General features: G+C 37.5%; 2 protein-coding genes across 5 annotated transcripts in view; both read left to right on the forward strand.

The window, feature by feature from the left end:
- The first annotated feature begins 401 nt into the window (after positions 1-401).
- Grx3 (Glutaredoxin 3) lies at positions 402-6,829 on the forward strand. 2 transcript variants are annotated; one of them, XM_046635581.2, is made up of 4 exons: positions 402-573; positions 2,110-2,742; positions 4,295-4,405; positions 6,201-6,798. In XM_046635581.2, the coding sequence occupies exons 1-4, from the start codon at positions 524-526 to the stop codon at positions 6,436-6,438; spliced, it is 1,032 nt and encodes a 343-aa protein (XP_046491537.1). In that variant the 5' UTR covers positions 402-523; the 3' UTR covers positions 6,439-6,798. The 2 variants fall into 2 exon arrangements, with proteins under 2 accessions (XP_046491537.1, XP_068993801.1); XM_069137700.1 differs by having other exon boundaries at positions 407-588; positions 6,201-6,829.
- Positions 6,830-10,744: 3,915 nt separating this feature from the next.
- The window catches only part of LOC124222894 (Y+L amino acid transporter 2), a 40,860-nt gene continuing 31,313 nt past the window's right edge, over positions 10,745-20,291 (forward strand). For 2 of the 3 annotated variants that reach the window (XM_046634372.2, XM_046634370.2), the window contains exons 1-3: positions 10,745-11,001; positions 19,157-19,404; positions 19,832-20,078. In XM_046634372.2, coding sequence (XP_046490328.1) covers positions 19,159-19,404; positions 19,832-20,078 — 493 coding nt within the window. In that variant the 5' untranslated portion in view covers positions 10,745-11,001; positions 19,157-19,158. Of the gene's footprint in view, positions 11,130-19,156; positions 19,405-19,831; positions 20,079-20,291 lie in introns of all 3 variants that reach the window. The other variant, XM_046634371.1, reaches the window with a different exon arrangement.

Here is a 20,291-nt window from a genome sequence, read left to right on the forward strand (position 1 = left end):
ATGTCACAAAGACCATTTTTAACCTAAAAGACGTCAAATGCAACGGGATATCTCGTTTTATAGATCTTTTCGGAAGCCAAGGGACATCTTTACAGCAATTTTTACTCCCAAAGCTGTTACTGAGATAATTGTCAACCTAAAAATACGGTGAAAAAAGTCTCTAGACTTCCTAAGAAGACTTTTGTCGCCGGTGTGGCCAGCCAAATAACAAAAGGTTGCCTCATGGTTGATCATGGCCATGTCGGACATCTCGCTCGCACATTATCTCTAACCCGCTTTATCGCACAGCGTGGTACTAAGGCGAGTGAGACAGACGTAAAATTTTACTCCTGGCGGCGAAACGCCGAACTAGCCATCACAGCGCCTCGTGATGCGAGGATCTTGGCCACGGATCTTGGCCTTTGTGAGACTTTTGGCATCCATGACCGCAGTATCCTGAGTCGCGTAGCGCGAGCCGGTTGGAAAAGTTAAATATTTATTTGCATAATCGCTGCTGTGCAGGTCTGAAGGGAAGGGTGACAGGATGGCTGTCACAAACTTGGCGACCGTCGACGAGTTCAACACGTACATCAAGTGAGTTCAATTACGGCAAGTGACTCGGGTATTTTTTTAAGGATTTTACAACCCTTGAAAAATCACGAGGCTGAAGTTAGCAACGTTATCGTAACGAAACATTGGGGGGGAAAATCACTGTATTTTAAGGAACTTGGTTTCCAAATATTCGTGTGTTTTCTTTTATCACGATTTACCGGATTTCGTTCGTATCGTTAAATAACGGTTCTTGCCTCGTGAATCGTTACGATAACCTTACTGACTTCGATATGATGAAAAATCTTCATTCATCCAAACTATGCGATGGTAAGGCATATCCGCACTTTTGGATCCGAGCCAGGACTCTGTAACACTGTTGAAGAAATCTAGACTGCATTCTTTTGAATCGATTAGACGATGGTTAGTGCAACTAAGTGTCTAAAACAGTTTGGCTAATTTGCATACTGCAATGACTAGAATGTCTTGTTTTCAATGCTGACGTTTGCGCATAACCTCGAAAATTGATACTCACAGCGTCGTACCTTCTGATAATTGAGTTATAATCTAGTCACTGGCTGATCGACTGGGTAAAAAAATGCAATGACTGGAAAAAAACTGAAAAATTTTCCCACGATATCAAGTTACCTACCCTCAGCCACCGATAACTTGAAATCGCACTAGAAGTTTTTCGGGTCATTGTATACTTAACGCGTTATATAGTTATATACATATACTATCTCTCGTGGAAAATAAATAACGGCTTCACTTCAAGAAGGTATTGACCTGCTTCAGTGTTTCTCAATCTGACCAAATGAAGCCGAATGTTTTACATTACTCAAACGTTTTAATGTGACATTTGAACTATAAACTTGTTTTCATAAAAATGGAAATGGGAAATAAAATGTAACAAAACTTGTTCCTTGGTACCCGAAACTTTGTCATTCGGATTCTAATTTCCGTAGCTCAATTGCCACGGGTATATCTTCTTTGAAATGTAAATACTTACCTATTTGAAGCTTTGTTCGCATTAAAAATGCCGAAAATCAAAGGAAAGAGAAAAATTTAAAAAAAAACCATCGATTATTAACAACCAAATTCACAACTCTAAAAGTACCGGTGTCTGATGATTTGTAGAAATATGTTTATTTGTTGAAACTTCAAGTCACAATACAGAGATTTCGTCATTGCCATTGAAACAAAACAAATACATCCGTTTGAAAAAACCGAGTGTTTAAGAAAAGATACACTAAAATAGATGCAAAAAATTCTTATCTCTGATGAGTTTGACTATATTGTTGAGGACCCTTGAAACAGGTCAATGTTTACGTCGATAATGAACTTTTGCAAGAATAAAAATTAAATGAAACATTGCCGAAGATAACCTTTAATGTAAAATGATATATATATATATATATGTATATGTATATATATATACATAATACTTTTATAAATATATAATACACGATTACAGATATAGCATAGCAGATATTTTTTACAACTGCAACGTTTGTTTATATTTATTTTTTTAATCACCATTTTTAATCACCTTCGTTAACCAACGTCGTTTATTCACACCAGATCCAAAGATTTGACGGTGATCCACTTCTACGCGGCATGGGCGGCCCAATGCGCGCAAATAAACGATGTCCTCGAAGAAATGGGAAAGTCGGCCGACTACAAGGGTGTAAACTTTGCGAAGATAGCAGCGGAGGACGTTCCAGAGGTTTCTTTGAAGTTCGGCGTATCCGCCGTACCGACAATACTGCTGCTTAGGAACTCCGTCATTACCGACCGAGTAGACGGCGCGAACCCGGCTGAGTTGGCCACGAAAGTAAAGCAACAGATGTCGTCGAAGGATCCGGTGCCGATAGAAATTCCGAAACCGAAGGAGAACATCGAGGAGAGGCTGAAAAAACTCATAAACCATGCGCCCTGCATGCTTTTCATGAAGGGAAACCCGGCCAATCCACGGTGTGGATTCTCAAGGACGATAATCTCCATCTTGGACTCTTACAACGCCGATTATCAGACCTTCGACATTCTTCAAGACAACGACGTTAGGGAGGGTTTGAAGAAGTTCAGCAACTGGCCAACTTATCCACAGCTATATTTGAACGGCGAATTACTCGGCGGTTTGGATATTGTTAGAGAAATGGGCGAAGCCGGCGAACTTGAGGCTATGCTGCCCAAGAAAGTTAGTTTAGAAGAGAGGTGAGTTTAGAAGAGGTCGCATTTTTTCATTGTTGGATAAAAGGAGTTCAAGTTTTGAGCGCCAGTTTTCTTCCAAGTCTTCGATACTGTTGGAAACTTTTTAATAAAATTCCAGATTAACTCAATATTTTGAGATTTATTTATGGATAATAATTCGTTCCGTGTGACTAATTGTTGCAAAAACAGCGTAAATGAGACAGACCGGATAAAGGAAGTTCTCTTAACGAACACGCATAGTACATAAAATAAATGGATATTAAGAGGGGAAACCTTGTACAAAGTTAGACGATAACAGGATAGTTAGATCATCTTCAACGGATACTACATTGTCAATGACAGAAATTTTTCTCAAAACAATTGTTCGTGGCTTGGAAAGTATTGACGGTAACTGTATTTTTTCTGTTCGCAATCGGCCACCGGATTGAAGTTAGTAACGTTAATCTAACGAAACAGTGAAACTAAAATCATGGTTTCGAAAGTTTAGAACAACTTTAAAGGAGTTTAATTTTCCAAGCTTGAGTACACTTCATTTTTTAAAAACTACTAACTCAAAGTTCCCGACTCATTGATATTGTGCCGGGCATAAAACTGTTCTTTTTTTTTTTTTTTTATTCCTTCCATTCGCTGATTTCTAATGTTTGACGCGAAGGTCGCGGAAATTGAATGTGAAGTTCTGTAAAGAATAGCCCACGCACGAAACTGCGTGTAATTAAACGGAAGAGGGAAGGGTTTAGGAACTTTACGAGCGTATATATGACGCACCGCTGGAGCGCGACATGAGTTTTACGACTGTCGACTGTTCTTTTTTTTTCTCTCTCTCGATCAACTCGGTAGATAACGCCGAATTCATTATTTTACACCGGGGATCGTATCATTTCATCGACCTCGATTGTCATTGGTCGGTAGAATTCTACGGTGGCCTTTTCATCCTTACATCGCTTGGTTGGCAATTTGAAATTATAAATTATTTTTATCAGTTTTCCAAGCTCAACGCCAGGAAAGTTTTTCACGTATATATAATGTATACCTAACGATATTCGAATGATAGTTGCCCCATCATTTCACGCTGGCGCTCATTTTGAATTCAAATTCAAATATAAAATGTAAGCAAGATTTAGTAATTCGATTATGTAAATACGTATAGTGAAATATCAAATACTTATAATACTTATATATAGGCACACCTATTAATCTGCGCTCACTTTTATTCATCTGTTTCTCTTTCAGAAGTTGAAAAGGATTAACAGCGGTTCCTATATTTTCTTACATTATTAAGTTATTAGCTCATCCGTAGATATTACGAAATTAAGAGTCGAATGAAAAAAAAAAAACCTGCATTTTTCATCCATTGTCGAATAACATTGTGAATAATAAAGAGGAAAAAAGAAAATAATGCATCGGTGACGATACAAATCTAACGTCAAGTCCAAAGTTTTACTGCTGAATATTGAACAGAGCCTTGAGTCCGTATAGTCGACGAGAAGTATTTACCAAGAAACAAAAAAAATATATTCCCTCCCATTATCCTAATCTTCGTTCACGTAATTCTTAGAGTTCGAGAAGTCATCGCCAGGGGAAAGACAGTGATCGTCATGAAAGGAACCAAGGAGAAACCGAAGTGTGTTTACACGAAACAAATCATGGAGATCTTCGATGCGATAAAGTAAATTCAATCGATTGACATTCCCTTAATCACGATGGATAACAAACTGAACTTTCTCTCGGCAGTCGAATATCATCGGTACCGACGAATAGCACCGTAACATGTTCCATTCCGTTTTCGGCCTCTGACAATGAGTGAGACACTAACATTCATTAATGCCCTAACCTTTCGTCTAACTTGTTTTCGGTCAGAATAAAAATCCGAGCTCGATTCTATACGAATTTCGTGAAAATGACCGGCGATGTAGCTGACGTGAAAGAATCTGCCGCATCTACAGTCATTTTCACGACAGTCTTATAGAATCGAACTCGCATTTTCTTTCGGACCGAAAAAAAGTTAGACGAAGGGTTAAGACATCGATGAATATTACTGTGCATAATCATAGACTCGCGGCTCCATGAACGTGACAGCATAAAGTCGACTAATGTCACTCGTATTCGATGTCGTAACTCACGATGAAATGTAACAAATTCACTGCATAAGAAGGTCAGCAACTTGCCGTAGGTTTTGCGCTCGGTAAAAGGACCCGAATCTGACATATCGTGACTGTATTTCGTATTCTGTCCTATTCGAGATGACGATCATGAATTCGAATTCGGACAACGTATTCCTGCTTTCGAAATTGGTATACGAATGTACCTTCATACTTTATGGTTCACACCTGCATCGGACAAAGCCACAAGATTTACCTGTATAATACACAATAGGGTGGTTTATTTATTAACTTTTTTTATTTTCAAGATGCCACGCGAAAAATTTGTGACAAATACTCGGTTAAAAAAAAAAAAAAAAAAAAAAAAAAAAAAAAAAAAAAAAAAAAAAAAAAATGGCATGTAAAACGGGGAGGAAGTAGAAAAATATTTATAGGTCGTTACTAATTATTTTAATATTTTTTATTCGTTTTTATATGTACACCTTACGGACTTATATACATATATTAGTTTATTTTTTTTTTATCGTGGTAGAATTAATCATGGTTTATAAATATCAGTACCGAAAAAAAACAGGGACATTAAGGTGATGCTCCTATTTCGGTGGCAAAAACTGTTGTCCAAATTTCTCCGAGACGATTAATTGGACCAAGATGCAAAAAAATATAAACTAATACATATACAAGTCCGCAAGGTGTAGACATAAAAATAAATAAAACAATATTACAATAATTGGTAGCGACCTCTGAATATTTTATTACCTTCTCCAGATTTTACGACAACTTTTTGTTTCAGTATTTGGCACAAATTTTTCGAGTATCACATCAAGAAAAAAAAAAAAAGAAAATTGTTCCAAAATGAATCATCCTAATACAAACGCCATCTGCAACCCTGCTGGATCAATGCAGTCACGCTAATTGTGCCACGCGTTGAGATTCCATCCCCTCAAGTGCTATTCGTCGAACACCTGGATTGCGTAAAAAGTGTGATATTTTATTTGTTGGTAGAAAACAACAGTCATTCATAGTATACACCTAACTCTGCAAAAATTGTTGAGAGATATTTTTAGTTCCGGTTACCGCTCAGTCCTTGACTATTTTCATTTTTTACCACAATCGACAAAATATAGTTCTAGGTAGAAAATGAAAATTAGTTTTCTCGCCGTTACCGGAAAGTTCAGTATCCGTTACTATTCTTTCTCATTACCATCACTGTTAAATTGCAATTTTCACATAAGCGATGCAGTTTAACCGAACATACAAACCCGATTACTCGTTGAAATCGATACGTCCGGTGACAATTCAAAGAAGTTACATATTTATATAGACTAAATAACAACGAAATCTATCTTTCACCACTCACAGCGTGCCTTACGAAACATTCGACATACTCGTGGACGAAGAATTGCGAATCGCTTTGAAGTCCTATTACGACTGGCCCACTTATCCCCACGTTTACGTCGACGGAGAACTGATCGGCGGTTTTGAAACGGTTAAGGATCTATACGAAAGCGGCGAACTCATAGACACCTTGTACTCCGATACGTTCAAGGGAAACCGGCGAGTCTTAAATTCTATCGGCGACAATTTCAAGTCTGCGTAGGTATCACAACTGAGGATTTTAACCCATAAACTGCATCGGAACATCGCAAGACTTAAAGTCGTCAAAAAGACGTCTAAATGATGTCTTATGTAAGGCCCCAGGAACGTCTCTTGGGCCTCAAAAAAATTACGCAGACCATTCACGATCGGTGTGTTGGGTTTAAACTTTAAACCCAAACGAATATTCTCAAATCGTGCCTTTTGCAGAAATTGGTAATAAGGTTTTGGACGAGAGCGATTCGTGATAGAAAATGTAACAAAGAAACTCGACAAGGTCCGAATCTTTTGGAACAGCTGTAAACTGTAATTAAGGGTAAAATAAACGAAACAATTGAGTTTATTTTTAATGCGATTTTAGACGACTTCATTTCGCATTTGCTAGTTCGATTTTTGTACCATATAAAAATAAACTCGCGTCGCTTTTTATTTCAAATCTTTCTTTCAAATAGGTTTCGATTCGACCGCTGCGTTTACCGCGTTTTTATCTGTTTAAACGTCAACTGCGCATTCGCGTTTATATATCAGTCTTACTATTAGCTAAACACCGTGAAAAACTTTATCACCTATCATTAACGGTCACTTATATGTATACAAGAATGTAAATAGTTACAGATTCGTAATTACCGATCGTCCAGCTGTAATTTTCTAGCCGTTGAACGATAGCTGGGCTAAAGTTATCCTTATAATTTAACAATAATAAGTGGAATAAAAATGCAGTGCTGTTTTGTTTTTTAAGAAAAATTTAAACGGTAGATAACAATGTAGCGAAAAAAAAACAAACAATATTTACGCGTTCTTTTTTTTTGCTTTTTTTTTTTTCTTGTTTATCGAATGGTTTTTAGTTCTCTTCTATCGAACGATTATATAGACTATGCAGAAAACCTCAAGGTCTAGAATAATGGTTTATTGTTTATGGAAGGATACAACCTTTACCTTTTTATCCCATTACCGATAATGTGCGTTGCGCTTATGTGAGGAAAAACTTCCAAGTATTCTATTTGATGAACGGTGTTCGGTTGTGTTTGAAATTTGTTCATGGCCGCGAATTAAATTCGTCCTTTGGACGGAATTGCCTCATTATGAATTATATAACGCGATATTTATACGAGGTTTCGGTTTTTTTTTTTTTTTTTTTTTTTTTTTTTTTTTTTTTTTTTTTTTTTAAATTCCCAAAAATCGCCTTTTTTTTAGGCTGTCACACTAGGTGTGCCCCTTAAGCTTATTTTGTTTTGGTTGTCTTTTTTTATTTCTTATTTATTTTTTTATATTTTCATTTACTCTTGTTTTTTTGTACTTTCAATTATTATTATCATTATTCCGTGAGTCGGAGCAGACGCGAAAAATCGAAGAGCATCGAGTAGTAACGTCGTGGTGGGGAGTCGAACGGAATGACTTTGTCCAAATCGATAAACCCACCCACTCTCAACTCTGGACCATCGGGGGGAAACGGTGAAACTGGGGGAACAACTGCGTCAGAGATGACGTAGCGAACGTGAAACGCAGAGTTTCGCAGGATGAATCGGGCGTAACGCCCGAAGAAAGATTTAGAGAGAGAAATTTTTAGTTACTGTTACCGCTCGGTCCTTGACTATTTTCATTTTTTACCAAAATCGACAAAATATAGTTCCAGGTAAAAAATGAATATTAGTTTTCTAGCCGTTACCGGAAACTCTGGCATCCGTTGCTGTTCTTTCTCATTACGATCGCTGTTGCTAGATTTTCTTGCAACCGTTGCAAAAATTTAACGCTCGTGCGAGAAAAAAAAAAAAAAACCACCCATACAAAGTTTTACGATCAATTTATTTCAATCGGAGATTGTCCAACTTTCATCGAACATGATTGGCAATCGTTGCATTGTAATCCTATGAGTAAAGCATATGTCATGAAAAGATTACCGGAACGCGATGATAATTATCGCAGAGAAATTTTCAGTACTTTGAAAATAAGAAAAATACTAAATGGGGAATGAAAACAGAAAAAAATAACTAAACCGGATCAGAAATAAAAGATTGTAAAAGTTAAAGATGACAGCGTAATTCTAAACCGGATGTAGACTTTTTGGTCCTCGCTTATCGCGGGAAAACAGCGCAAGATAAGCTCCGGAAATATTTCGTCGAGTCTAATTGTAAACGACAAGTTTAGTTTCAACAAAGTTGAGCACCTTCCGCGTTGTGCGGAAGAAGGAAGACCAGGTGCATCAGCAGCAGCTCGTATCCCTCGCCTAGCTTTACAATTCTAAAGCTTCACGATTCAAAGCTTCGCATGGCATTGAATAGAACCGTCGACGGTTTGATCCCGAAGCCCGAGCGAAGGCTGACAAAATCACGGCTTTATATTCGCAATACAGGTTCCCACGTTCAATGTTATCGTTATCGAGGTTTCAAGTTCCCCTGAAATTAATTCGCGATCGTTAGATCAAATTTCAGCAAGCTGTTAGAAATATTTCACATCAAACGCGATGAATCACTTGTGCGAAAATAAATTACCAATTTTTTTTCTTTCTTTTTTTTTTTGTTTTTTTTTTTCTTTATAAACAATTTTTAGTAATAAATTGTCATTCGCGTACGATAAAAGTCCAGAGAAGGTAAAAATAATTAAGTCGGTAGTTTTCTTTCTTTAACAAATTTCTTCTCGATATTTGTATGGAACGAAAATTTCTGGGTCTTTGCATGATTGTTAACAATAAAGAAAAAACAAAGGTATCGAAGCTTAAATTATTCAACTTCTGCTTGTATTGTGCAAAGTAGAGTAACGCAAAACGATACGAAGTAAATAAATAAAAAAAGATCAGGATTGCGAATGACTACGATTTGCAAAAATTTTCGTTCGATCGAGGAGAGAGAAAAAAAAAAAAAAATGTATGACGCAATTACTTTTTGCAATTGGTAATTTTTGATCGTGTTTTTTTGTAATTATAATTTACAACGCTAACGAAATGAAATTTTTTTTTTTTTTGTTTCTTTTTTTTTTCTTACGTTCAAACTCCGTTGATTGAAATATTCGTGAGATTCTGTATTTGTATGAAAAAGTTAAGAAATGCAATCTTGTTGTTTCTTGTTTCACCGTTTCCTACGTGCATGTAATAAACGTAAATACTTCTTTTTTTTTTCTTCTTCTTCTTCCTCACTTTTGCAAAAACCGAATCAACCATCGGCGCATTCCGTGGCGTTAAATAATTCGCATCCCTTTTGAAAAGATTAGCACAAAATTTGTCGAGATCGTAAAATACAAAAAGCCTGCGTTGGTTTATCGCTTCCTCTGCGTGTAAGTAAAACACAATACTTACAATCGCACGTGCCCGCGTTTATATTAAAATCGCGCACGCACACTTTGTAAATTTATGCGTATAATCACGCGTCGTGTAGCATTTATGAACGGACTGTGGCCTCCGAGAAGTGAAAGCAACATCCAATTAGCAGTGAAGTAAGAATGTCTGGATTCTACACTTTGTAGTCTTGTTCTTCCTCATCGAAATCCGGAAATGTCGATATTAAATTCAAGTCGAAGGATTCGTCGATGATGGTCAGAGAATTTGACGATGCGTTGTTTGCATACTTTTATTTTCCTTTCCCGACGTTCCGGCGAGCTCAGCCTAAAACAAATAAAAATTTTGGGCCCGCCGAAACGTCGCGGAAAGAAAATAAAAATACGCTAAGCACGCATAGTCAAATTCTCTCAAAGTTATTTGAGAAAATTCAAGGGTTACGAAAATTCGCGTTATAAAATTCAAGCCAATTTATTCGCCAAACTTTATTCTCGAAATATCACCCCGTTGTAAAGCTTGCAGCGCTTTTTTATTGACGATTATTAACACGCAACGCAATAACCGATTTTGCGTTGCAATAAACAAAAAAGGATCGACAAATAGCGCAAAATGGTTACTGCATTTATCTAGTCACTGTAACAAATGAAATTTTTCACAGTGTAATCCCAGGGTCGACGACATCGAACCTTACTAATTGCAAGATCGCTCAAATATATCAAGGGCACCAAAACCACTGTCCATCGGTGTATACTTGAGGCTCTTCTAGTCATAAAATATGTTCAAACGGACAAAAAATAGAAAAACACAAATATCGGATCATTTTTCATAAACCTGATTTTCAGGGTAACGGCAAAAATTGACGAAATCTCGTCCCGGACTTCCTTCCGTATTTCGCAACTCACGGAGGCTGTATTTTCGTTGATTTGAAAAAAATTCACACGCCGTGCGGAAAGATCGTCGATCGCGCCTCCAAGTGGCGGTTCTCGGCGAGCCGTTTGTACGCAGAAACACGACGCGGGCTCTCATTCAGAGTTGACCCGTTGAGCGAGTTGTACGGTAGTGCGGTGAAATCGCTCGCCCCGGGTTGAACGACTCCCGTCGGTGCGGTATTTTGAAAATTTTTCGTTTAAAAAAAAAACCGCGATCGAATTCGGTGAAACGACATGTCGGTCTGATCCTCGTTCGATACCCCAAAAATCGCGGATCTTGCGGTGGAACTGTTTTTAAAATTTTGTGCGTTTTTTTCTTCTCCGCTCCTCATCTTCGTACACGTCAGGTTTTAAAGAGTGAGTCGAAAAGGTGAGTCGGAATACAAATTCTCGATCATCGATCGTGGCGAAAATGCGGGGATTTTGAATTTTTGAAAGAATCGGTGCTTTTCGTTATTTAATTTATTTAAATACTTGCCGGTTTATCGTGCGGACTTGGTGAGAATAATTTTTTTTATAAAATTTTTCTTTGGAATCTAAATGACGCTCGATAATTTTCTTCACACTTTTCTCCGCTCCTAATATCTTTTGCACCCTGCATGGGAAAAAGAAACTCTGCCCTTTCACATCGGCCACCACTAACACCACGTGTTGCTATTGATTTTCGCGCGCGCCACGCCGAGAGAGAGAGAGAAAGAGAGCGAGAGAGTGAAAGAGAGAGAGAGAGAGAGAGAAATACTCTCGTAGCAGCTACGCCTAGGGGATGAAAGTGGGGGTTTTCTGAGCGGTCGTAGAACGCCCGTTCTTGTAATACGATGCTTAAATTTCGATACCCGAGCACATATTTGCTCGCTTATATTCTTATTTAACTTTTCAACAATCCGAAACAACGATCGTACAGGTCTGTACATCGTTTCTATTTTTACTATTCCACTTGAACAGGATTCGAAATTGTCCGGAAATTTTTATAAAAAATTATTCTTCGTCCCGTCATCGTCGATTTTCTAACTTTACTTGATAATAATTTTACATTGTAAATTGCGCCTCTCACGAATCGCGTTTATTCCTGTTCACAGGATTAGACATTCTTTTTTTTTTTCTCTTCGAGTTTTGAAATCAAATTTCGGAGAAACTATCATTGTCAAATTATTCTCGTCATATTTTCGGATGAAATATACGCTTTTTTTTTACTTCGATTCTATCGGTCCGAAAATGCAAAACAACTTTATTTTGGTTTGTAATAATCGTCAAATTTCTCGCAGGGATTTAGGAAGAAAAAAATATTTCTCGTTTTGACCGACTCCATTTTTAATCCATTTCATTCCAGAGTAATCTGTTGTTAATTATTAATCGTCGTTTCCTGCAATTTGAAACCGTCTTATAAAAAACTTGGATAATTATATTTAAAAACGGAAACGAAACGAAATAAAAGGTATTTAACATGTTTGTTTGCTCTTTCCGGAGGTACAAAATTCCATCATCAAACAATTCGTGAAATCTTTCAAGTTAAAGGTTTTCGAATTAATTAAATTTTCACTTTTTTAATGAATAAAAAAAATCCGGACGATTCTGTATTATCTAGTGCAAATACAAATCGAAATTCCTGTCAATTTGTAATTTGTCAAGAGTTTTTCCGAATCAATAACGCGCAGGCATGTTGGCAATAAATAAAATATGCACGGACGGATCGCAGATTCTGTAAGTAACAAAGTCTATAGACAATTTTTTTTACGGACTACAGGCAGAAAATAATACTGTGATAACATTCACGGTTGTGTTTGATAAGTTAGCGTAACGCAGCAACCTGCGGACGAATCGTGTCGTCTCAAGATCAATATAAGGGATGATGCAATATTCAAATAACTTGCTGTATAGTTACACCCAGCAACGTGTCGTAGATTTTTTCGCTTCCCACTCTTTTATACAGTTAATAAGTACAACGCCACGCGCGAGATTCGTGAAATATGACAACTTGAGTTAAAAGTTTCTAAAAGTTTGTAAAAACTTGTCCCAATTTTGCAGACTTTTTTTTTTTTTTTTATTTTTTATTTTAAACCGTGTCTCTATATTTTCGTTGCTTTTCAAATTGCACATTTTGTTTATTGGCTTTAACAGATTTATTCAAAAGATGAATATATTATATCAGAAAGACTGAGAGAAAGTTTTTTCAACGACTAACAATTACAGGAAGACTGAGAAAAATTTCATCTGTTTTAAGTTAAGAGAAAATTTTTAGTAAAATAGGTACAGTTGTATTATTTGTTTGAGTATTGTTGGTATTACGAGAAAATTATGTCTTAGTAGTAAATATATTTGGAGTAATTATATTCGTTGATCCCACATTTTCTACGATTTTTTTTCCGAATTTTGTATTTTATTGTTGAGAAATTGGAACATTTCGTAGAAAATTTTAAACATGCATGGTTTCTCATAAAAACTTGTAGATTTTTACAGCGAAAAATGTACAAGATATTACTATTTGAAATAAAATTAACGAATCCTCATGGAAAATTATGCATGTTCACAATTTTGTACAAAATAATACCCAGTGTTTCAATTTCCGTAACAATTCGTAGACGTAGAAATTTTCACCAAGGCTAGGACAGCTAGAAATTCCTCTCTATCACTGGTGAAAATAAGTTACAAGCCAAACGAAAATAAATTTTAGATCATTGAAAATTTTTGTAAATTTTGTAAATTTTTTGTAAATTGTCAATTTTTTGTTCGAAAATCATAAAACATTGTTAAAAATCGTACGACAATATGGGAAATCATTGGAAATCATAGTATTTTGCATGGAAAATTACAAATCTCTGCAACAATTTATAAAAATCTACAATTTTCTATGTAAAATAATAACAATTTTGTATCCAGCTAACGGATACTAAATTTTTTTTATCGCAGTATTCTAAGAATTTCGCTGAAAAGTACAAATTTTTACGACCTCCATGAATTCTCATAAAAGAATACGATTTTTTTCGTAAAAACGCGATGACCGACAATTTTGGAATTCGATTTAGATCGACGAGACGATGAATATTTCCGAAAAAGTATGAAAGAGTAAAATTAAACCACCGCTAGATGTCGCCTTTCTTTCACAAGAAAAAAACTTGTTGCAAAGAAGTTGAAGATTTTTTTAACTCACCTTGTCTCGATAGGCGAGTCTTATGAAAAACGTAACATTTGTTATTCCGCTAAACTCCGTGAGTTTCACGATATTCTACAACAAATTATATCCATTTGAAAAATTGTTATTAGAAAAACGATCGCGTAAATGCGAGTGATTTTAAAATTATCTACAAAATACGACGATAATCTACAAAACATATTTCATTACAATCCGTAAATCTCGAAATCATTCGGGCTTAAACTTGAGACGTGAAATGATCGATGATTCGAAAAGCTTCCCTTTAATCGGTGGGCGAAGAAAATATGCTGTAGGCAAAATCTGCGTCAGCTGAAGCCTTAAAAGTTGGAATACCAAGCTGGTACATTCACCTCGTGGAATTAGGGAGGTTTGATTTTCTTATCGAGAATTCTAGTTGACGAACGGCCGAGCCGATGCGAAAGCCGATGAATTGCTAGCTGAAAGAAATTCTTCGGTCAATTATTCGACAAATCGTCAATTAGATGCAACACTGCGAGCCCTATTGAACGGTTAACTAACAAACGGCTCAAACCGGCACGCCAACTACAACTAATCGTAAGTTCGCCTGGCTACCGCGGTTCTTCTCTCAAGCCCCACACAAACGGGAACCCGATCGGGAATAAGAAATTCGAGATCCCTCAGGAGGGAGGAAATCCTATCCCATCGTGATGCGGGACTGCCGTAATTCGTTCTTTCCCTCTTTACTTCACACCGCAAACAAAACCAAATTTCACCTTTCGTAGTCGGATTGAACTTTGTGCTCGAATCCTTGTTCCAATAATTTGTAATATCGGATTGTAGGTAAAACCTTCGGAGCACCGAGCATTCTATCCATCGACAAAATGGTTTAGCGCAAAAGAAAAGAAACCTCATCAGCTTGAATTATTATTCTCATTCGGACGAGTTGACGTAGTTTTAGCAAATACAAAAAAAAAAAAAAAAGTAGCCTCACTTTTATCACCTTTTTTAAGATCAGCAAGTATTCGCACGTTTCATTAGGCTCGTTATTACTTAACCAGTATTTATTCATTTCGATGCTAAATTTATTTTGTTACTTTTTACAATTTTAACTGTCGTTTCGGTTCGCAGCTACTCACATTATCAAACCCGTACAATATTATTACACATCGGTAATGGTAGTAAAAGATTTCTATTATCTCTAAACGACAGTCGAAAAGCTAAAATTAGCGTTACAAAATCAACGTTTGTCTCCATCAATTGATAAATATTCGCAACCTTTTAGCGCACAGTTTGTGTGATGTTGTAATTGCAACAAAGATTCATAAATTATTGTTACTATGTATGAATCTTCGTTGCAATAACATATTTGTCGTATATATTTACTCGAAGTCACTGCATAGGATCGAAAAGATATAATTTGCCGAGCGTCATTGCAATTCCCAGAGGCTCTGGCATAAGTATAGTGTGAGAAACCCGTTCTACAAAATTACATATGCAGCAATTCGCAAATGACTTTGAAGCCCGTATCGTCTTAAAGCGCCATTGCAGCGATTTGGATTCAGCATCGTAAGGTCGATGAGATTTTAGGAACGTAAAATGCGATCGAGTCGCGCTTTGATCGGGTCAGTTTTACAGCCAATTGTCTAATCCAATTAGGCTTATATGCACGTTGTCGCAAATCTAAGTTACGTCGCTTTGAATCAATTGGCGAGCAATAATTATGTTCGACACTCTGGGTCGATGACGTTTACGCCTTCGTAATTGAATCAAGTGTCGACAATATCACGGCTTAAACGACGCAAGTCGCGTCGCGACGGGGATTTTATTTATCCCGGGTCATATAGCTCGACCTTTTCGGAATGTTAACGCATTTTCGAGTCTGAGTTGCGTACGAGTCGTAAATAATTAGCCGAGGATGATTTCTTTTCGAGATTCACGACTTGCCTGGATCCAAATAATTTAAGGATGTACCGGCTACATTGAGAGAAATTTTTAGTTCCGGTTCTTAACTATTTTCATTTTTTACCACGATCGAAAAATATTGTTCCAGGTAGAGAATGAAAATTAGTTTTCTAGCCGTTACCGGAAATTCTAGTATCCGTTACTGTTCTTTCTCATTACGATCGCTGTTGCTAGATTTTCTTGCAACCGTTGCGAAAATTTAATGCTCGTGCAAGAATAAATTGACGTTAAAGCCTTGTTTAACTAAAAAAGTAGAGTAAACCTCGCAAACTGATTTCGCTTTGCAATAACCAAAAAAGGATCGACGATAGCGCAAAATGTTTACGCGTAATGAAATGATTTCGTTGATTTTTCTAAATACACATGAATTTTTAAAGAATTTTCTCAATGTTTTGAAATTTCCGTTTTCCAATGGGTCACAATTGTTGTTACCCAACTTTTGTTATCTCTATCACCATACAGTGATAAAAGTCTAATGACCAGTTTACGCCGAGTTAATGCCGGTTGAAATTATCATCTCTACAACGTGTTCATAATGTTAACGAACAAATTAGCAACGAATGTCTGATTGTTGCAGCGGAGTCTATTGAAAGCTTCAGAGTGCTAATTGCAAGATTGCGACGGCATGCGAAGTTCATATTTAGGAACATTAAAGAGCCGTTAAACAGCGTTTCATTCGTTTCCTTGTAAATACTTCGTCCTCATTTTTGTCAAAATATGAGCAGTTAAAACAACTTTTGATTACACAGATCTGTAAAAAGTATTTTATTACAGCTACATGGGACTTTCTTGAAAACGAAACGGAAACGTAGCAGCTCGTTCTCCGTAACGTATAAGAAAAGAAAGGAGAGTCAGAAAAATCCTCGGATCAATACGATACCGAACTAAATCGGTACCTAATGAATTAGTTTGTCCAAATAGCAAAGCTCGAGGGCTCATTGCAGGGTATTTTGTGTTCCAATCAAGCTTCTTCTTGTAATCTCACCGCGAGTCACTTTGGCGTCCAATTTGTTGTTTCATGGAATCGAGAAACAGGACGCCTACCTTAAAATTAATTGAAGATTCTCTTGAGAATCATGTGACGTCGAAAACTCCGATTCTGAGCAGACGAAGAGAATAAAATTGTTGAAAAATAATATTATAGTTCCTTTATCTTAACATTTCTTCTTACCTTAGGAGTATTTTTGTGCTCGCAGAGATGCAAAGCTCCTGAAATCGTAAATCTTTATCGTGACAAACATGAGGGCTTGAATCATAACCATGCCTGTAACAAGTTCTGTGAAATTCACGATTTGTTAACCCCCCAATTGAATCAAGCATTGGAAAACGTACCATTTTCGAAATTTTCAAGATGGTCACCAGAAGAAATTCTACCGCAAAGGTACCAGTTAGGAAAAATATAAAATTATATACCAGGATAGGTGATTTTTTTTTTTTACCTCGTTGTTAAAAGCTGGCATTGAAAAGCAGACGAAAACGGATTAAAGAGCGAAGAAGAGAGAGCTGGGTCGATAGAAGTCGAAGCTGTTATTCAGACGCTGTTCCCGAGATTGCTTTCATTTTATCAACTTCGAGATAAATTGATGTTACTTGTTTTATCTCACGTATAAACGCTCCATCCCTTTTCTTCCGAAATACGAAGACCTTCGCTAGGCAGGGGATCCATTATTCAGCACCCTGATACTGCAAAGCAAATCCAGAAACGCTGGGCAACACTCACGCAGTCAAATAACGAATAGCAAAGTGTCTATTTTCACGGCTCTTTTCTTGAAAATTATCCAAGCACCAGAGTCTCTCATTTACTTGTTGTGAAAATGATCTTCAATCATTGTTTCCAAAAAAAAGCATAAGAATATGGTTCCAGACATGTTTCAATACTCGTTTCGCGATTGTGTACTTGTTGCAAATTAATGACAGATCTGGCTATTAGCTCATTTTAAAAAGTGGTTGAAGCCTACTCGAGTTATCGTCAATAATCGAATTTTGTAAACCACCTTAAAAACGAATGCAAGCGAAATCGAAAAACTTTCGTTGTTACTTTTTTATCTATTCAGAAACATCGTAGATTTGCATATCCAAGGACCTAAAGATCAAGTTAAACAAGTATGTAAATGTCACAGATGTGTTAACATGCCTGCAGTCATTTTCGATACATCGACACCGTTTTCAGTATTATTGAATATCCAACGCCCACTAATGACTCTGACTTTAGAGGCTCTTGGGCGATCAATCCCAGAAGCGAACGGATTATCACGCCATTCTGCGAGTCGGGTGATAATTGGATACAGAATCGTTGTTGGAGGCTGAAGTGCTTGACTAACTTCTCGTAGCGTGAATAGTGTACACAATGCGAGAGCGATGACTCTGATGGTAATTGATTATCTTCTATTCAACTGCCGGGATGTTATATCTCTCTACGCGTCGCTTTTGAAACGCCACACATGGAGACGTTCGTTAAAAGCTCCTAAGCGATCACCGAATTACGTCAAACACACTCTGACTTCAGGCGTTACATGTACCTGACACGACTGAAACTAGGGTTATGTTTAAGAATTTATTTCGTATACAAAACTGAAGTTTATTGAACAATCATTACGTATCTTTTAAACTGTGACATTTTATCTCTGTCGTGTGAAAATTTGGTTGAAAAATTTCAAACGGTATAAAAAATTACAGTCGTTTTCCTGGGATGTGTTTTTGTCGATAGCGTTTGCGGTACCAGACTTGCCTCTGCCGTTTTTGATCTGAAGAAGGGAACAAAAAATTTTTCTTAAAGCAGATAGATAAAACTAGTACTTGTCGAGTCGGAATTTCGAAGTTGAATTTTTTCCAACCATAGCAGTCTCTGGAATAAAATAGGCGATTTTTCGCCTCGAAATTCTTCAGTACTTGTGATGAAAAAGAAAAAAAAAAACTTTGCCAGATATCGAAAAAACTGCTCGATAACTACTAGATTATTGCGTGAAACGTAACTGTGCAAAACTAGATCCCGATCGGTCCAGTAGTGGCGGAGATCTTTCTGGTACCGATTTTGAAAACACTGTTTCAAGAAAAACGCGTTTACAGTTTTGAGTAGAGTTTACACTGACAATAAAATAACTGGTTTATTTCAAACTCACATGAAATCGTCGATTCCTGGGCCATATGACGGATCTTCCCGAGATGTCGGCGCTTCCATTAGATCTTTTCTTTGCTGTATCAACCTGATCCTTCCTTCTTTTGATGCCCTTTTCGCTGCTCACCCGGTCGGTTACAAAACGCTGTAACTTCGTCATCACTACGAATATCCTTATGAAATTTCCAGGGTATACACTCAAAGGATATTACTTTCGAATGGGCACCTTTTTAAAAAATCGATTCTCTTGACCTGCCCAGGTGTATGCAACCCCTTAACTACACTTTAAACTTGTATTAAGCGTTGTCTCACTCGTTTCTCTACATTCAATTGTTCCAGGAATGTCGAGACCGGGAAGCATCAAGGATGGGGAAAAGGGACCCTACGACCCCGTTCCCACTTCCGCCGACGGAGGTGGCGACGAGATCAAGCTCGAGGCGAAGATGTCTCTCCTGAACGGAGTCACCGTGATCGTTGGATCGATCATTGGCTCCGGCATCTTCGTCAGTCCAGCTGGAGTGCTCAAATACACTGGAAGCGTGAACGCAAGTTTACTAGTCTGGACTGCTTCCGGTCTTTTCTCCATGGTGGGTGTATTTGGCTACAAATATGCTTTCGTGAACCTTCGAACGCGAATCGTGCAGATAAAATAGTTCCATGATCATCACTACGAACATCAGACTGGTTAGGAAACGAGTATTTCATGTTGTACAAATGGTTGCAGTGTACGAAGCAATATTGTCGAAACTTCGGATAACAATATCTTGTCGAATCAGCCAGATACGAATATCGTATAATGATTTTACGGTGGGATAAGATCATACAGTCTTGAAATTGAATCAGACCAAACGATACAAGTGCAGGCTGGTTAAACATCCGATTACGAATCTCGTCCACTTATCAATTGCTCGATAGCCGCTTTTAGCTACCTACCAATAACTTTCGTTTAACTACACGAGTTATGCGCCATGACCTGTGGATACGGAGGATTGATAAAGCGTCACGAATTTTCAGGTTGGCGCTTATTGCTACGCTGAGCTGGGATGTATGATAAAAAAATCCGGTGCCGATTACGCCTACATCATGCAGACTTTTGGCCCGTTCTTGGCCTTCGTTAGACTCTGGATCGAGTGCATGATCGTCAGGCCTTGCAGCCAGGCTATAGTAGCCCTGACCTTCAGCACTTACGTCCTGAAGCCCATATTTCCGGACTGTGATGCACCGGCCGATGCAGCTCGCCTGCTTGCAGTGTGCTGCATCTGTAAGTATCTACGACCAGTTTCGAACCTCGGTGTTAATTTCATCCGCGCCACATTTCGTACACACCGCAATTTCCGCGTTATCTTCGATTCCATCGGCGAATAGACCTCGGGTTTCATTCCAGCAGTCTTGTTTGATCCTGTGAGGCTCCAACCTCTGACATGGGTTCACTGTTCGCTACTGAACTACCTTGCTGAGGTTCTTGCTTCGTTAC

This window comes from Neodiprion pinetum, chromosome 7, assembly GCF_021155775.2.
Source record: "Neodiprion pinetum isolate iyNeoPine1 chromosome 7, iyNeoPine1.2, whole genome shotgun sequence".
Classification (NCBI taxonomy): Eukaryota; Metazoa; Arthropoda; class Insecta; order Hymenoptera; family Diprionidae; genus Neodiprion; species Neodiprion pinetum.

Excerpts from the sequence above, each read along its gene's own strand:
- Grx3 (XM_046635581.2), top strand. The coding sequence starts at position 524 with ATGGCTGTCACAAACTTGGCGACCGTCGACGAGTTCAACACGTACATC. Across the intron at positions 574-2,109 it reads GAGTTCAACACGTACATCAA|ATCCAAAGATTTGACGGTGA; the intron begins GTGAGTTCAATT and ends TATTCACACCAG. Across the intron at positions 4,406-6,200 it reads GAGATCTTCGATGCGATAAA|CGTGCCTTACGAAACATTCG; the intron begins GTAAATTCAATC and ends CACCACTCACAG.